The sequence below is a fragment of the Stegastes partitus genome, unplaced genomic scaffold (assembly GCF_000690725.1).
Source record: "Stegastes partitus isolate 25-593 unplaced genomic scaffold, Stegastes_partitus-1.0.2 Scaffold106, whole genome shotgun sequence".
Classification (NCBI taxonomy): domain Eukaryota; kingdom Metazoa; phylum Chordata; class Actinopteri; family Pomacentridae; genus Stegastes; species Stegastes partitus.
This window is the reverse complement of record NW_007577837.1, coordinates 805710-822401: the sequence shown is the minus strand read 5'-3', so window position 1 is coordinate 822401 and position 16692 is coordinate 805710. Positions and strand designations below refer to the sequence as shown.

Sequence of the window (16692 nt, the reverse complement as noted above, 5' to 3'; positions counted from 1 at the left end):
GAGCGACCTCAGCAGACGGAGCTAAGGGAAAATGACTGTGTGTACGCCATGGTCCATAAAACCAGGTGATCTGAAGTGTTTGTACAAGAGACTGCACCGCTGAGCATCGATAGAGAGAGAGGAGGTGATGTTAAGATGCCTGGAGGTCTTTAACCTTAAATACAAGCCGTCAAAGCTCGTATATATTGTGATTTTCAGTATTTACTTTAAACACTAGCACTGCTGGTTTTTGTAGGCTATTTATCTTTGCTTTTCTTCCTAAAGGTTTGTATGATGTACCTTTCAGTTTTTACTTGTCTTTAATTTATAAACATATTTAATGTACTTGCGAGGATTATGATACAAGTTTAGAGAAGAGCTTGCTTTACAATGTCTTTAGCTTTATTATTCTAGTGGCTGTCAGACATGAACATACTCGGGTCCCCTCGTTTCCAATTCATTTAAAAATAGCTGCTTTTAATTTGAAAGCACTGAAGTCATCCATCCATCCATTATCTATGCACCGCTTAATCCTCACTAGGGTCGCGGGGGTGCTGGAGCTTACTGAAGTCATACAATTTACCAAAACAAAACTGTATTGATTATATAGATTTTGGGTGAATTAGTCAATGGCCATAATGCCTTAAATAAATTCTGGTGCAGTATCAAGAGAAAAAAGAATTAATAATAGTTCGGTGCCGACAGTTTGGGAGGAAATGTCACAATCAGCGGTGCCATCTTCCTTCCGCCCTTCTCGTCTAAAGATAAATTTGCAGTGAAATGTCTTGTGTCTTGGGACGTTCTCACTAAGCAGTAATTATTTCCATGACGCAAACACTTTGGCTTTTTCTGAGCTTTCATTCTTACGAAACGTTATGTTGGCTCAGTTTATCGGTTGCATTTGAATCAGTTAATGGTCAAATATCCCCTCGATGCAAACAGAAATTTGAAAAGGCTCTATAGTTGTAACTGTCCTACATTCTCTTAAAGTTCAAGGAGGGAGTTAGTTTTGTTTAGTAAATGCAGGCATAAGTAATAAGCAAGTCTTTGTTACTACCAGTCGTGTCTGATCTCTTTATTGCCTGCTTTATGTACTATTTTTTCTTCTGAAATCTGAACGACAAGTCCTGTAGTTTTTTCACTTAAGTGAGTGAGCTGCAGAGGAAAAACATGTGAAGCATCGTTCACATGTAGATTCTCTCCTTTACTGAAACAGGGAAGAACTCTAATTGAAAAATGTTATGTCTTCTCAGAATTCAGTCAACTCAAATTAACGCTGCTCGAGAGGAAAGGCATTTAACAGCTTCACAGATGTATTTATCTTTAATACAATCAAGTAAAGCTTTCTATATTTAGCCTGATGCTCTTCCTCTGTGTTTGTGGTTCACGGTGTTGAATGTACCTGCGCAAACAGACGTTTTTAGTTTTAGAATGTAACAACATTTTATGACTTTCAAATAATGCTAATAATTGAGAATCTGAGGCTTCCAGGTCTGGAGGATTGTGGATAAATATTTGGAGTAAATAGAAAGTCAGTTAAACAAAAGCCTTTGTGATTTTGTGCAAACCAAGCAATCTAAAGGGTTCATGAAAAGAAAAGTTCTTATAGCCTGAAATTAAACTGGACCACTTTTGGATCAGTATGTCATCTTTGGATACCTTTCAATGTTGCAAGTGGTGCAGATGAATGGGGTTAAATGGTTAAACACAATCCATATAATTGAAGTACATATTTTGCACAAGATAGATTTTGCATAGAATAGAATAGAACTTTATTGATCCCTTTGGTGGAAACCTCAGGGTTTGGACATGTGAGAAATAAAAGTTTAGAAATTGCAGAGATTGGTCACTATATGCTCGAAGGCATAAATATCTCCCTGAAAGAGGGAGAAAAACATACAAAACATTTTAATTTAACAATTATGTTATATTTTAGCTAATTTACTGTAAATGACTAAATCAGTCAAAGACAGGACAAAGCGCGTGTTTTTCACACCAGTTTCTCAGCACATATTTACAAGGACGTGAGACCACAGATATCATATGCATCGACTTCCTAACTCTGTTCCTTCCTCTTCTAAAGAACCAACCTTTTTTTAAACTTAACCACTGTGTGGCTTGCATGCTCCGACTCTAAATAGCGTAGAAACAGTTTGTTTCTGGCTGGTTTCAGCTAGCGGAATAAAAGCCTGCTGCATCAACTAACTTGTTCAGTTAAACTCTTGACTCTCAGACACATGCACACAAAAAGCAACTCATCGTGAACATTTTTGGAGACTTTTTATATTGTCAGTGCTGTAAATGGATGCAGGTTAAAGCTAAATAATCATCTGCCAGCAGCCTTTTGGCGTGGGCGTGGACCAGTGTATGAGCAAACCTTTGATCCTCAGACTGGGTTGCATCTATTTTCTCTTCTTGGCGCCATCCTATATCACACTTTAACACACTTACATTTGTGCAAAAAAAAAAAAAAGAAATGACATAACAGGTCGCACATTCATGTTTGTCTTTAGCTTCAGTTTTTTTCACTTCCTCTATTGCTGTACTTCTTCTTTTTCTGCTTTATCAGATTTTATTGTGTTCTTAAAACATTTCACAAGAAGCGTAGATTATAGATTTTTTATTTTCTTCTTAATTTTTGGATATTTTTCCTGTTTGTATCTAGTTTGTGACATCCTGTGCTTAAATTCGACCCGAGAGGTTTAGATGTTTTCTTGCCGTGGGTTTAATCAAACACAGAAGTTGCTTGTTTGATTTGATAGTTTGGGGTTAAAGGTTCACAACCAAGAACTACCATTCAGCTGAGTCACGAATACAGGTGCCATAAAATTGGCATTTACGATCCATGATAGTTGTAGTGTCCTTAAACAACCACCTGAGATCCTCATCGTCTCATCCTGATCATCTGACCAGTCAGCCACTACTAATTTGTACGCTGTTGTAATCCTATGAGCATTAACCTGTTCAGTATTGTTTTAGCTGTTTACCTTCCAGTGTGTGTGTGACATACAAGAAATCGAAAGAGGTTCGACTGTTGCATGTTAACTTTTGATTCTTGGAGCCACAATTAATCATTTATTTTTTGCACATGAAAGCCAGGTGATTTTATCATTGTCGTGACACTTTCACGTGATGCTACCTTGCCATGCCAAAGGTACTGAACTATAAAACCAAGACTGGTGCCAATTCCTTGATCATGAGCATGCTAGCTTTTGACTCAATCGAGTCTTTAGAAAAAAAAGAGTTTTGTCAGCAAGGAAATAATTTGATTTCAAATGGTTTGATTCACTTCTTGTGTCATATTCAGTACAGCTGTTAAATGCTGTATGTACAGAAATAAATGCAGTGTTATAAGAAACAACAGTAGTATCGTCTGTATTGTTTTATATTTTAAAAGAGAATGAATGGAACAAGATTGAAATCATCTCAGGCCATAATTTCATTAAATTTTTGTACTTAGCGGCAGGTAAAGCTTTATGGCATCAGTGCATTTCTTCATTAGTGAACAGGACGCTTTTCTCTGTGGAAACATTTTCGAAACTTGTGGTGGAGTTAAAGACCCACAGCTTCTTTCTTTGCTCCATGCAAACACAACAAACAACCCAACTAATAAAACCTCTGTGCTGAGCTAGTACAACATGTTTTACAAACGTCAAAACCAGCCAACTGAAAGAGAAAACATGGACATTTTTCTTACTGTATCACTGCTCACATAACTGCATACATTGCACAAAGTTGGTGGTTCAGTGGTTTATTTTGAAAAAAAAAAAAAAAAAATCCCCCAGTGCTAAATTTTGCACAACACCACTTCTTCTGCTTCTTTAAAATTACAAGAGGAAAAACGTCAAAGCGTGTAAACTTTTCTTACATGTATAGTGCATACATTAACATTTCATATATACAACCAATGAGTCCCAAAAAAACTAGGGCAGCAGTGGATTTCTTCGCTTAAAATAGTCGCCCAGTTCATGACAAGGCTGAATGTCTGGGTTAAGCGGCACAGTGACTGTACATCACGAGTCATGTGGTTGAGCAATCTGCAGCAGTTTTTCAGGATGTGGCTAAACCCTGCTATCTGAACGTTTCATTTCATGGTCAATTTTAAGCATGTTGTTCTCATTTCTTTGATGTAGCACAGTGTAAAATCTGAATAAAAAAACTGGCTTTCGTGTCAAAGTCTTCCTTCTTCACCTTAGTATTTATTATCATTTCTGTGCATTCACCCCATTACTGGGCTATATAAAGCTGCCTTCCTAACTGAAACCCATTGGTGTACAGTTTTTGAATGATCCATTTCCATGACATATCCTACATCAATATTTCAACAGATAGAACTTTAAAACCATTGTTTATGATTTCCCCCCTACTTTCAACACCAGAAACAGACCAACACTTTGCTCTTTTTCGATTTCCTGCAAATGCAAGTTGCCATATAGAAACACATTAGTGCCATTTTACTTCCATAAAAATAAGTAATAGGTGGGGCTATGTTTTGATACATGTGGATCTACATTATTCCTGTTTATTCCCTCGTGCACTTAGAGCAAACAGGGAGAGAGAGAGAGAGAAAAGACACTAATTCCTTTCTCTCATTCATGTAGCAGAAACTTGACCATACATGCATTGTTACTCTTTTCAGCAACATCCTCAGGAATGTCCTTTTACATTAAAGAGGAAACTTCTAAAAATGACGTTTCACTGTCCTTCAAGCAACATGTCTTAACATTTGCACATACGCTTCACAAGTGACACTTTAGCCTGATGCTGAAAATGATTCATACGAAGTGAAAGAAGTCCAGTGATTAGTAAATGCCTGTTAACATATAATCAGTGCATGTCTTTGTAAACTGGAGGAGGTGCAGCATTGACGTGAATCACCTTCATTCATTCTGTGGTAAACTTATTTTTAAAAAAAGCAAACTATTTACACATCACATACTTTGTCAGTCCTCAATATGAGATCCACCTAGTATTCCTCTGATTTTATATCTGACAAAATGTTGCTGCTGGGGCTGGTGGTATTGTGAGATTCAGTGGCTCCACCATGTACAGGGGGGGTAGGTGTAGTTGTGGAGGCCTGTTGGGATTGCTGCAGCTTCTTCCTGTTGATCTTCCTCTCTTTGGCACGTCTGTTCTGAAACCAGATCTTCACCTGATGTACACAAGCACGAGATATCAATAAGAACCGCTTCGAAATGCGGATAGAATATTATTTCCAACAGCTCTTTTCGTGCCCTCCGGTCTCTTACATCTTGCACATTTGTACTCTCAAAAGGACGTCTGCTAACAACCAACTGCATTGACTTTGCTTTTTGTCGTAACTGGCTTCTGCACTGTCTTATCTACTTCTGCGTAAGTTTTGTAATCTCCAACTTCCCCAGGCTAGCTCTGGCTGCTGACGCCACTCAGCACTCAGCTGTGGGAACAAGTCAGATGACCAGCCGTAAGAAGCAACAACAATAATAACAGCATTATGGCAGCGAAAGTGAGTGATATACCATCAACACTACTTAAGGGTTTGGCCACAAAACATTATGGTTTATGGAAGTCTTCTTCTAAAGCTGGCTCCTCGAAAATGGAATTTCTGAAGAACTTTCTGCTAATGCGTGCTGTGTTAAGATTAACTCTGCATTTAGGCGTAAGAGAAACACAGCAACTGCACAGATCAAGGGTCCTGTGCCAAAGGCTGTATTTGAGGAGCTAGTTTTACTTTCCCAAATCGGTAAAATATAAACAATGTAAATCCCATGAAAAAAATACAATCTAATCATTTTGTAGCGCTCAGTCCTCACCTTCTCTTCTCCCCCACCTCACACAAACATAAAAAACACAAAAACCACTGAGTTTCTACACAAAGCTGCCGCAAATTTCAATATTCTGCCTGCACATCAGACATAATGTTCTTTAATTTGCAGCAACCATTCCCGACACTTTAACTCTATCTTGAAAAGAAGGAATTAAAGTGTCTGGACCCAGTGCTGGAAGTGAAACTTAAGGAAGGTTTGAAAGAAGAAATGGCACATTTGATTTCTTGTAAATTAATTTCACAAGTCATAACACATGCTCTTGCTCAGTACAAAACAGTCTGGGTTTTGGAAGCTTTGAGCCTCACATTGTTTTTCTGATGCAATCTTCTGCAGATGCAGGCTGCAGTAAAGTCAAAAGAAGGATGAAGCTGGTGTTTCTGAATGCAGTTTTTTAAGTAATTGAGGAAGCTGAAAGTCTTCTAATAATAATAGAGTTTGGGTTGGTATTTTTTTTTTTACATTCACCACATTCTCACTTGCATTGTAAGCCCATTTGCACTTTGTCACCTTTTCTTTACGCTTTACCTCTATTTATTTTTAGTCCTCTGGCCTCTCTCCGAGGTGTCGCTGATGTTGTTGTGATGCACTTTGCAGTTAAATGTGTCAGTATTTGTTACATCATCTGTTAATTGTGGCTGAATGTATGTAACAGAAAGGACAGCAAACTAACGACCAAACCAACCTGTCGCTCAGAGAGGCTCAGTGTCATCGACAGCTCCGACTTCCTCCTCATGGTGATGTAGCGGTTATACTGAAACTCCTTCTCCAGCTCCATTCGCTGGTGGTCGGTATACACCACCCTGTACTTGTCTTTGGTGCGCGTCTTCCCCCCTGAATCACACAAAACATACCCAAATTAGTAAATAAAAATGGACACAAGCTTGGATGGTTGACTGACTCAATGTAAGTAAATGGGTGTGTTTTCCATTCATGTGTGTTTCGTGTAATACAAACAAGTGATATTATGTCAGTGAGTCACATGCAGAGCTGAGCTGTGGCCAAACAGATGTCTGGTGCCACGTTCAAGTCCAGGCGCCACTTAAAGCCTCATCAATTCTATTAATCACGCTGACTATAACTAATGTAAAGACTCTCCACTGCATTGCATCAGTGGCTCTCTCTTATCACACAGAGTGGTGTTTACATAGGTGTTTACACAGGCAGCTATTCATTGACACGCATGTTCACACACACGTAAGGAACTGCTAGTTATTGATTGGGAATTTGAGCATGTGACAGCATCGATCGAAGCACACACACACAAACATGGGTAAGGCCTCAGATTCAGTGGAGATTTTGGTTTGACTTCTGCAGACTTCCTCTACAACCAGTGTTATCTATCCAGCTTGCACCCACCCAGTGGACAGAGAGGGTGGGGAGTGACACTTGTGCAGACTTCACGGCCTCCACTGTTAGCTTTGCATTGACACCTCGCTGGCGGAAGGGAGAGGTGAACACGATGATGAATGTGTGTGTGCAGCAGGTCTGACTTCACTCTTTGCACATGTTGAAACCATTCCTATTTTTGAAAATGCACACCGGCTCCACTGTGGAGGTTTGGTTTGTCATGTGACTGCACTGAAGACTCCGTCTAATAACTGAAGAGTTTGAGCATCCTCAGTTATAAAGTGAGTGATATCTATCTTTTCCTGTTGGCGGAATTTGTTGACTTTTAAGACACCCGATATGTGATCAACCTCAAGATAAACTAGAACATGGTGTTCAGTGTAATTCAGATAACATCTATGTACGTTTCAAAGAAGCCTTTCTAATCTGATGTTTAAATGTAACCTGTAATTACATTTGAAGGGCTTGTGTTTTGCATTATTTAACGGAATGATGCAGTGTGTATATCAGGATTGACTCACCTGAAGCTGTCTGTCTGATGGACTCATGGGGTCTCCTCCTGGAGCTGAAGGTGTCCTGCCCGGGGATGAAGCTGTACGGGGTAAGTGACCCCTCTCCAGCGATGGAGGGAGTCCCGATCAGCTCCGGGGAGGTGAAGGTGACCTGGCTGGCGCTGGGGCTCGAACCCGTGAAGCTGTACGGATATTCATCCCGGGGGTTGTAAACAGGGTTCCAGGCGCTGGACAAGTCACCGACTCCTGAGACATGATGATGATGGTACCCGGTGAAGTCATACGAAGGCGGGATGTACTGACCGTTCAGTGACAGTGTCTGAGCCGGGTGTCTCACCGACTGTGAGTTGGGGTACATGCCGGTGACCTTGTTCGACAGCTGGGGTGACTCTCTGGCAGACGTCGGTGAATCAAACCTCTGTGCGCATGTTAGGCCAGCTATTCCCGGCAGGATCTGGCGCTCTGCTTTCACTTCAGTCTAAGGTTCAGGCTTATTACTGGCTGGCTACCTGTGCAGTCAAACTACACACCTTTATAGATTTACTGCCTGGGAGTCCAAAAGTATCACCGTGACGTCACACTTTACCTGACACCCACCTGGCTGAGCTTCTTGGCGAATTCAGGACATTGACCCTTATTTACCCAGTGCATTCTGAGCATTTTTTTTTTTTTTTTACGGCCATTCTGTGGAGTCATGTTTACAGGGCTCATGTGATAGTCAGACTGTAAATCAAAATAAGATAAAGAACAGTAGTGGAAAATTAGTTGTAAAAGGGGAAAAGTGTGGCATTGAGCAGCAGAAAAACTCCTGGCTGTTGTCAGTATTTGAAGAAAAGAGGCCCAGCAAAACTTATGCATGCCACACATGCAAAAAACAAAACAAAACAAAAACAAACAAACAAACAAAAAAAAAATAGCTACAGACTGCACATTGATTCATTTATTTAACTCAAAGGCCTAAGTGTTGCTTTTCTACACTGCCAGTCTATGTGATTTTCTTTTAATCAAAATGCCATTGACTGCAATTTGTTCAGTGACAAGCAGACAAATTGATGATATAGGTGAATAGGAGATGTTTGTAGTATGTGTATAAGTACATGTAAGAGCAGAATTATATCATCTATGACAGAGAAAATGGCAGTTATAGCTATGGCCCTGCCTACCTGATATACAGCTGAAACCAGAAGTTTACATACACTGTACAAAAAGACGCATGCCTTCTATTTTTTCTCCTCCCTTTAAATATATATATATTTACTTTCTTTAAGTTCAGAAGTTTACATACATTTCCTTAATATTTGGTAGCATTGCCTTTAAACTGTATGACTTGGGTCAATTGTTTTGGGTTTCCTTCCACAAGCGTCTCACAACAGTTTGATATAATTTTGGCCCATTCCTCCTGACAGAACTGGTGGAACTGAATCAGGTTTGTTGGACGTCTTGCTCACACACACCTTTTCAGCTCTGTCCACAAATTTTTTACAGGATTGAGATCAGGGCTTTGTGATGGCCACTCCACAACATTGACTTTGTTGTCCTTAAGTCACTTTATAACTAATCTGGCGTTATGCTTAGGGTCATTGTCCATTTGGAAGACGTATTTCCCTGTGGGCATTTGCAAACTGTAATCTGGCTTTTTCATGTTGCTTTTGGAGTAATGTCTTCTTCCTCTCTGAGCATCCTTTCAGCCCATGTTGGTACAGGACTTGTTTCACTGTGGATAATGACGCTCTCTTACCAGCTTCAGCAGCATCTTCACAAGGTCTTTTGCTTTTGTTCTGGGGTTGATACGCACATTTCACACCAAAACTCTTCATCTCTGGGACACAGAACCCGTCTCCTTCCTGAACGGTATGATGGACATTCTCATGGTATTTATGCTTGCATGTAATTGTTTGAACAGATGAACGTGGAACCTTCAGGCATCTGGAAAATGTACCCAAGGATGAACCAGACTTGTGGAGGTCCACAATTCTCTTGCTGATATCTTGGCTGATTTCTTTAGATTTTCCATGTTGTCACAAAAGGAAGCAGTGTGTTTGAGGTGTGCCTTAAAATATATCCATAGGTGTGCCTCCAATTAAGTCACATGTTGTCAGTTAACCTATCAAAAGCTTCCAAACCCATGACATCATCATCTGTACTTTCCCAAATAGTTTGACGGCATAGTGATCTTAGTGTATGTAAACTTCAGACTTTAAAAAAAAAGTAGTAAAAAAAATCTCAAAAAACTTCTCTCTCTCATTATTCTGGCACTTAGAAAATGGAAATAATTTTGGTAATCCTAACTGACCTAAAACAGGCAAAGTTTAGTCTGATTTAATGTCAGACAGTGAGAAAAAAAAAAAAAGATTATGTGTCTTTTTATACAGTGTATGTAAACTTGTGAGTTCAATTGTATATTCCATTTAACTATAAGTATTATTATCATATGGTTGTTGTATAAGCAACATGTAAATCTAACATCTGTATTAATATTGAAATAATTTTTGAGAATTTCTATACTGTTGAGTTAAATACACAGTCACACAGTTTAGTAGTTCAAAGTTAATCGGTCCCAATTATATATGCTCCCCATTAGATTATTCTTTGAAAAGACAGCTTTTTAGCCAACCTCCTTTCATTTTCCAAACAACCAGCCTAATTTTTAAATTCATTTCTGTAAGATAATGGTTTAAATGTCAAGAAGACTAATTTGAATGCGATTGTTGTTGTTGTTATCAATTGAAGCACTTCTGAAAAATAAATAAATCCTACATATATTCTGTAATGTAAAGTCTGCTGTGATGCACACGAGATATAGGAACTGGCCATCCAGACCGTTCACATGAAGTTTAAAGTAAACAAACAGAAAGACTGAAGTAAGAAGGTTTACTGTCCACTATGTCTTGTCTTAAAACATCCACAGGAGGTCAGCAAAAAGCTGAATAATAGCAGATAATTTTACAGGATCCTTAGTTCATCAGAGCCTCAAATTTGTTGTTTCCCAACAAGATGCACAAAGTTTATTCATCATTCCACCTGATGCTGGCTTTAAGAATTTTCTACATTTAATTGATATTGTGCCTCATCCCACTCAGAAAGTTTAAGTGTTTGTCTACATCTGATTCTATAAAGCCTTCATAAAAGATTCATGCCACTATCTTGGTCAAAACAGGCATTATCAGCTATAACAGCTGTTAGCTGTTCACATGAAACAGGCTCATTTTAATTTAGATCAAAATGCTAATGGGCTGAACAGTAAGGGAAGTGCAACATAAACATAATAAACATATTACTGCCCCTACTAACATCAATCGCACATCCAAGCACATTATCATTTGCACGTTCTGTTCATTTGCACATTTCTGTATCTCTCTTATATATTCTTGTAAATGCGGTTGACTTTTCTTTCTATATTAAATTTTCTATATTTTTAACCTGTTTTATTTCACTTTATTTTACCTTCATTTATACCCTAGCCTAGTATTCTGTGTTGTCTTTTTGCTTTTGTTGAATATTCATGCTGCTGTAACCACTGAATTTCCCTCCGGGGATTAATAAATCTAAAATAAACTCCTGTACAATCTGAAGCGTCAGATTGTCTGAGCTTCATATAGCCTTAAATCTTATAATAAAAGTGTCTTTAAACATCCAGACCCCAAAAATAGAACCTTATAGTAAAAGCATAAGACATCTATCTGCTGCTGTGGGCCAAAAACAACCAGTATATACCTTCAGTATTTAGCTAAATGAGGGGTTACTTTATGGGGATGATCCACATGTAGAGATTCACTCTAAACAGTGCAGCACAACCTGTGCTTCTCATGTTAAAGTTCACTGATGGGGAACTAATAAGAGGCCTGTTCTCTGTTTGACATTTCTAAATGCTCACATGTGTTGTAGAAGGAGCTGCTGTTCAGGCACTTTACCCTCAACTGTCAGTCCACAAAAAGCCTGCCAACGGCCCTAAGATTCTGCTTCCTCATGCCAGTCAGACATTGAAAATTATTAGCAGGACATAGCCCCCTAAAGCGTTTTAATTTATAGATCGTGACACATTCTGTACACTCACTGAGTCTTCAAAATAACAGGATGGGCAACAGCAGTCTTAAAATCCACATAACAGCTGAGTCAGACTTTGTTCAGCCTGAATTCAGCTGATCAACCACAAAACATTGATCACATGCTGATTTTACACATTGTCCTTGTGTTGTTTGTGCCCCATTTCAGTTTCTGTCCCTTTTTTTAACATATGCCTTTGTATTCAGTAAAAAGCCGACAGGATGTGAGTGCAGGGAGAAGAAGGGGATGACATGCGATAATGATTCCAGGCCAGACTTGAACTCTGTGATTATACGGTCAGTGTTTTGTATTTTCTAATGTTTGTCTTTTATTCTCCTTGGGGTGTTGCGGTTAATTTTGGCCATAACTACTGATTATATCAATTACTGTGTCAGTTATGTTCTTGATAGCATTTTTTTCCCTGTGAAATGTCAGAAAAAAATCAGCTAATCCTTTCCTTAACTCTAAGGTGAGATGGCCCAAATGTAAAGTTAGTCTGTTTGCTATCACATTAGACAAAGACAAAAGGCAACTTTTTAAGTTTGAACAAGATATTCTAACGCATTTTGTTTCAAAAAGTAAAATGAATGAATTATCAGATGATCTGTTTTCAGCTCTGAGTTGAATTTCTCCTGCCTCGTGCTGTTTGGATTGCTTTGCATTTGTGTCTCACTGGTGATGGAAATGACTGTTGCTGTTGACGTTCTATATTTGCTGCACATTTTCAGGTTTAGCCTCAAATGACGTCATCTGAAAAAAACCTAGAGGAGCTTCGGGACTAAAACCTGTTATCAGCACAACTTGAGATAGACGTGACACCAGATCAAAAACTATATTGCTTCATCCATCTTCACCTATCAGAGGAGTGTTAGGTTCAGCTCCAGGTCCTCCACCTCGCTTTCCCCCCCTCCAAGGGGCCTCTGCAGGGGCCCCCTGTATGTGTCGGACACTGCAAGATAACTTTTCGCTTTATCTGAACCCAAAACACAAACTTGCAACAGCATTAGGGGCGGAGCTGCACTCCAACTGTGGCACCAGTTCAGATCAGCAGTGAGAGAATCTGCTCTTTAGCTGCTCAGATAGGCTGAATAGGCTCAGTATTGTTGCAGCAGAATATTTTGGAGTCCAGTTTGTTAAGGGCTGGGCCGCTCTGACAAGCTGTGGGAGTAAACAAGGACTGATGCCAAATATAAAAGCCATAGACACCCGCTTATGGTGCATCTCTCTAGCACTCTATTGGTAACAACATGCTACAATTAAACATGATAATAAAATGCAAAGACTTCCTAGGTTTCCTAAACTTTCAATATTACCACCCACCGTGTCCTGTTAGAGCTGTGCAGGATGCTGCAGGATGTTTAGACAGCGTGTGACTTATCTCCAGCTGATAAAGGATTGTGTGTGGAGGAGTATTTGCATATGTGACTGTCTTGTGTTTTATTGCTGCATTATTACCTTTAATCTTTCTTGGGGTCAAATTGATGAGTTAAAAGCAGATTTATCTCAAGGAAGCGTGACCTACGTAGATAGATTTGGCTAGACGTTAAGGTGGGACTGTCCTGTGTGGTGTTGCTCCCCTCCTATCTAATAACCAGGAGCTTAACTGGCTCTCTAATTAGTGGTAGCAGAGCTTTTAGATTTACCCTCACAATTAGAGGAGAACATGTTACTGTCCAATTTACCCCCTGTTCCCTCCCCTCCTCCTCTGTCTGCACTGGCTCGCTTTGTTGGAGAGAAAAGGCCCTCGTCAGCTGCAGGGTCCCATTATGAATTTCAAGCCGTCCCCTCATATCCTGGGAAAGGATGAAATTAGGAAGAGAGCCAATATTGAGCACAGACATATTTGCATGGTGTGCATGTGTTTGAAAGAGAGACAGGATGAAAGAGCAGAGAGAAGAGGCAGAAGGGAGGAGGGGTGAAGACAGTGGGAGGTGTTGAGCTTTGTTATGTGGGGTGAATGGGAGGAAAGATTTAAAAAAAAAAAAGGAAATTTAAATATGACAGAAAAAGATATGTAACTTATAGGAAAACTAACTGTTTACCATCTTATACACCTGAATCTAGCAGTGCGATTATGTAAGTGAGGTTATTTTCCTGAGAAACTGAGACTTCCATGTTTGTTTCCAAAGCAGGCTACCGTGAGCTCTGCCAAAACCTTTCTTTTTTTTTTCTCCCTTTCCTGGACCTCTCACTCGCTCTCTCACTCTTTCACTTTCCCTTTTTATTGTGTTTGTTGTTTTATGGAGGGGTTAGATGCGGTCCAGATTGCTGTTGCCAATAGAGACTGTCTCAGTTCACCTCCAGTTGCTCGCCGCTCCATTCATAAACAAATCGCTCCAGCTCGGGACCTCTGAGCTGCTACCTAAGAACAACAAGCAGAACTCGATCTGTATTTTGAAGTTTTCCCCCCTCTCTCGTCCTCTTCGCTCACTTATTTTTTGAAACTTGCCTCTCTTTCTTTTTTTTTTTTTCTTCTTCTTCTCACTATTCCCTCCCTCCTCTCCCTCTTTCTGCTCAGCCTCAGAAGGGCCGGACCACTGACACTCTGCTCTGTGTGAATCTGTCAGGGAAGGAGTGTGTATGTGTGTTTCTTCATTGGAATCATTTTCTTTTTTCCAACAGCTCTCTTTCTAAGTGGTGGGCAGGCTCTTTTTCTACGTGAGAGAGAGAGAGAGAGAGAGAGAGAGAGAGAGAGAGAGGGAGAGAAAGACCCCCATGGTGCTGTGATTTGACTAAACAAACAGCCGGGCTCAGTGCGGTACCTCCTCCAACAGACTCCTGGGACAGCACAGATTAACCTCAGACTCTGAACATCTGAGGGATCTATACATTTGAAGCAGCAGCCCCTGTCGAGACAACCAGCTGGAAATCTCTCCTCTGATTTCCTTCTGTTGGCCGCCAACCTCCTTGGACGGAGAGGGGAGAGACTCGTCTGTGCTTCAAGGATCAGCCTGAAGGTAAGAGGTGCTACTTCTCTGTCACTGTCAAGCATTTTCACTGTTAGTCACGGCTGCCTGGCAGCTGCTGGCAGAAGTGAAGATGTACTGTACAAAGTGGTGAAAATTCACTTAGCCCACTGTGACGGATTCAATTTCACAGCCATCTGACACAGAGAGGATGTACTTCATCCTTATAACAGTGGACTTTAGGTTCATGTTGCTTTCTTAAATTCAATTATTACAATGATTGGATGAAGGCCAGTGAGGACAAGCCTTAATTCTGTTTTGTTGTGTGATGTTGTTGCTAGTTAATGGTAATGGGTCTCTGTTGGTGGGATTTGTCGCCTGCATACTTGAGTGTGTACACACCAGACATTACAATGTGAATGAGTGTGAGCAACCTGTTCAAACATCAACATAGTGATGGCTTGCATCTCTGTACATAGACACCGCTTTACTCTTCACACAGTACAACTTTAACAATGTTTACGTTCTCACTATGAGAATACGTTTGACAAGGTGTCCCAGGGCTCCTCAATACACAAACACACACACACACACACACACACACACACACACACGCACACACACACACACACACACTGGGCTTTATAGGACAAGCTGTTTGTATGCGCTCCACTTTGTGCTCCACTGCTAAAGGGCTTGTTTATACAGCCCTCTTCAGTCACCCTGAGTGAACTGACGGTCCTCAACGCTAAACCATCGGTCTCTTTCCTCCCCTGTGAATGGCCCTAACAGAATCAATCTTCTCCGCATAGCTCACTGAAAAGACCACGGCTGTGCATTGATATCTGACGTGGCGTTGCCTCACTGCCACCAGCGTCCTCTTTAACGGTGGATGGGTTTCCTTTCAGTGATAAGACATACCAGCCTAAATTGATAGCTTTATGCCTCGGTCACACTTTTCCTAACACAGATCTGTCATAAACCGCCTGAGGAACGCAGACATAAACAATCTGTTGAATCATCTCTCCGCATTCATCACAGGAGAAGCTTTTAGTACCTGGAGGGAGCTACATAATGGCAGTGTGAGCAGTTTCATGGCTGAGACACATGTGGCATGCATGTCTTTTCGCCCTAATCAGCCATATGTTTTGCACCTGAAAGCCTCCCCACTTCCCTGCCATGTATGGCTGCTGCGGTATTTAAGTTGCTGGGTTGGTTAACTGCACATCAGTCTTCCATGTACAGATGACCTTCTTGATATGAGAGCATTTGCATTAGCATAGGTTGTGATCAAAACAATGTTGGCATGTGTTTTGCGCATGCTGCTCTCCTCCTCTACATATAGGAGGTTGCTTTTGAAGTTTTTGATCCTCTCTGGCTCGGTGGATATTTTGGTCCAGGCATTGTCTTAGCACTGTTGTTGCAGATGAAGTGCTGGAAAGCTGCATACATGTCATACTTTTACCATCAACGGTATTGGACTGCACTGCATTCATTTCATAGTTTTACCGCCAGCTGAATGTCTCTTGCTCACTATTTCACAGCATCTACTTAAAAACAGTTCATGTGCTCGGACAGTTCTTTGCAGCAGGAATTTCAAAACTTAGTGAAGTTTAATTTCTCTCCTGATCAGTGGGGATTTTCCTCCCTGTGCGTCAGGCTGCTGGTATGTACTGCAGCTCTTCTCCCCGGCCCCTGATGCTGTGCAGCCCAGTCGGCTCCATTCTCCTGTCCCAGACCTAATCCTTCGTCATCAGCTGTTTCCTGGCTCTCCGGGCTCTTTGCATGCCAGTCGCTTTGAGAAAATGTGCTTCACATTATGACCATGCAGAAAACATGCCAGGAGTCTGATTCAGCTCACATGTGCTCCAGAGCGCCGATATGTAACAGTTTGAGCTCGGCAGCAAGTCCTGAAACACATTGATCTCATTCTGTCCGCTTATGATTTATCCTTCATGCCATGAGCTGAACACGCAGCTGCTGAACAACCAAGATCTGAGAACTGGTGTGACAATGTTTATGTCTGGATGAAATATAGAGTTTAAAAACTTATTTAGAACAATGAGACATCTTAACACAGGATAAGGGATGCACTGA

The 16692-nt window shown here is 40.6% G+C and overlaps 2 protein-coding genes across 2 annotated transcripts in view; one reads left to right on the top strand and one right to left on the bottom strand.

Annotated features, from left to right (window-relative positions):
* Positions 1-2602: 2602 nt before the first annotated feature.
* LOC103354396 (homeobox protein CHOX-CAD) lies at positions 2603-8296 on the bottom strand. The gene is made up of 4 exons (XM_008277743.1): positions 8243-8296; positions 7655-8123; positions 6469-6617; positions 2603-5131 (listed from the first exon to the last, which is right to left on the bottom strand). The coding sequence occupies exons 1-4, from the start codon at positions 8294-8296 to the stop codon at positions 4946-4948; spliced, it is 858 nt and encodes a 285-aa protein (XP_008275965.1). The 3' UTR covers positions 2603-4945.
* A 6004-nt stretch (positions 8297-14300) lies between these two features.
* Positions 14301-16692, top strand: part of pdgfrb (platelet-derived growth factor receptor, beta polypeptide) — a 33261-nt gene continuing 30869 nt past the window's right edge. The window contains exon 1 of the mRNA XM_008277738.1: positions 14301-14646. The gene's annotated coding sequence lies outside the window, so the exon portion shown is untranslated. The remainder of the gene's footprint in view (positions 14647-16692) is intronic.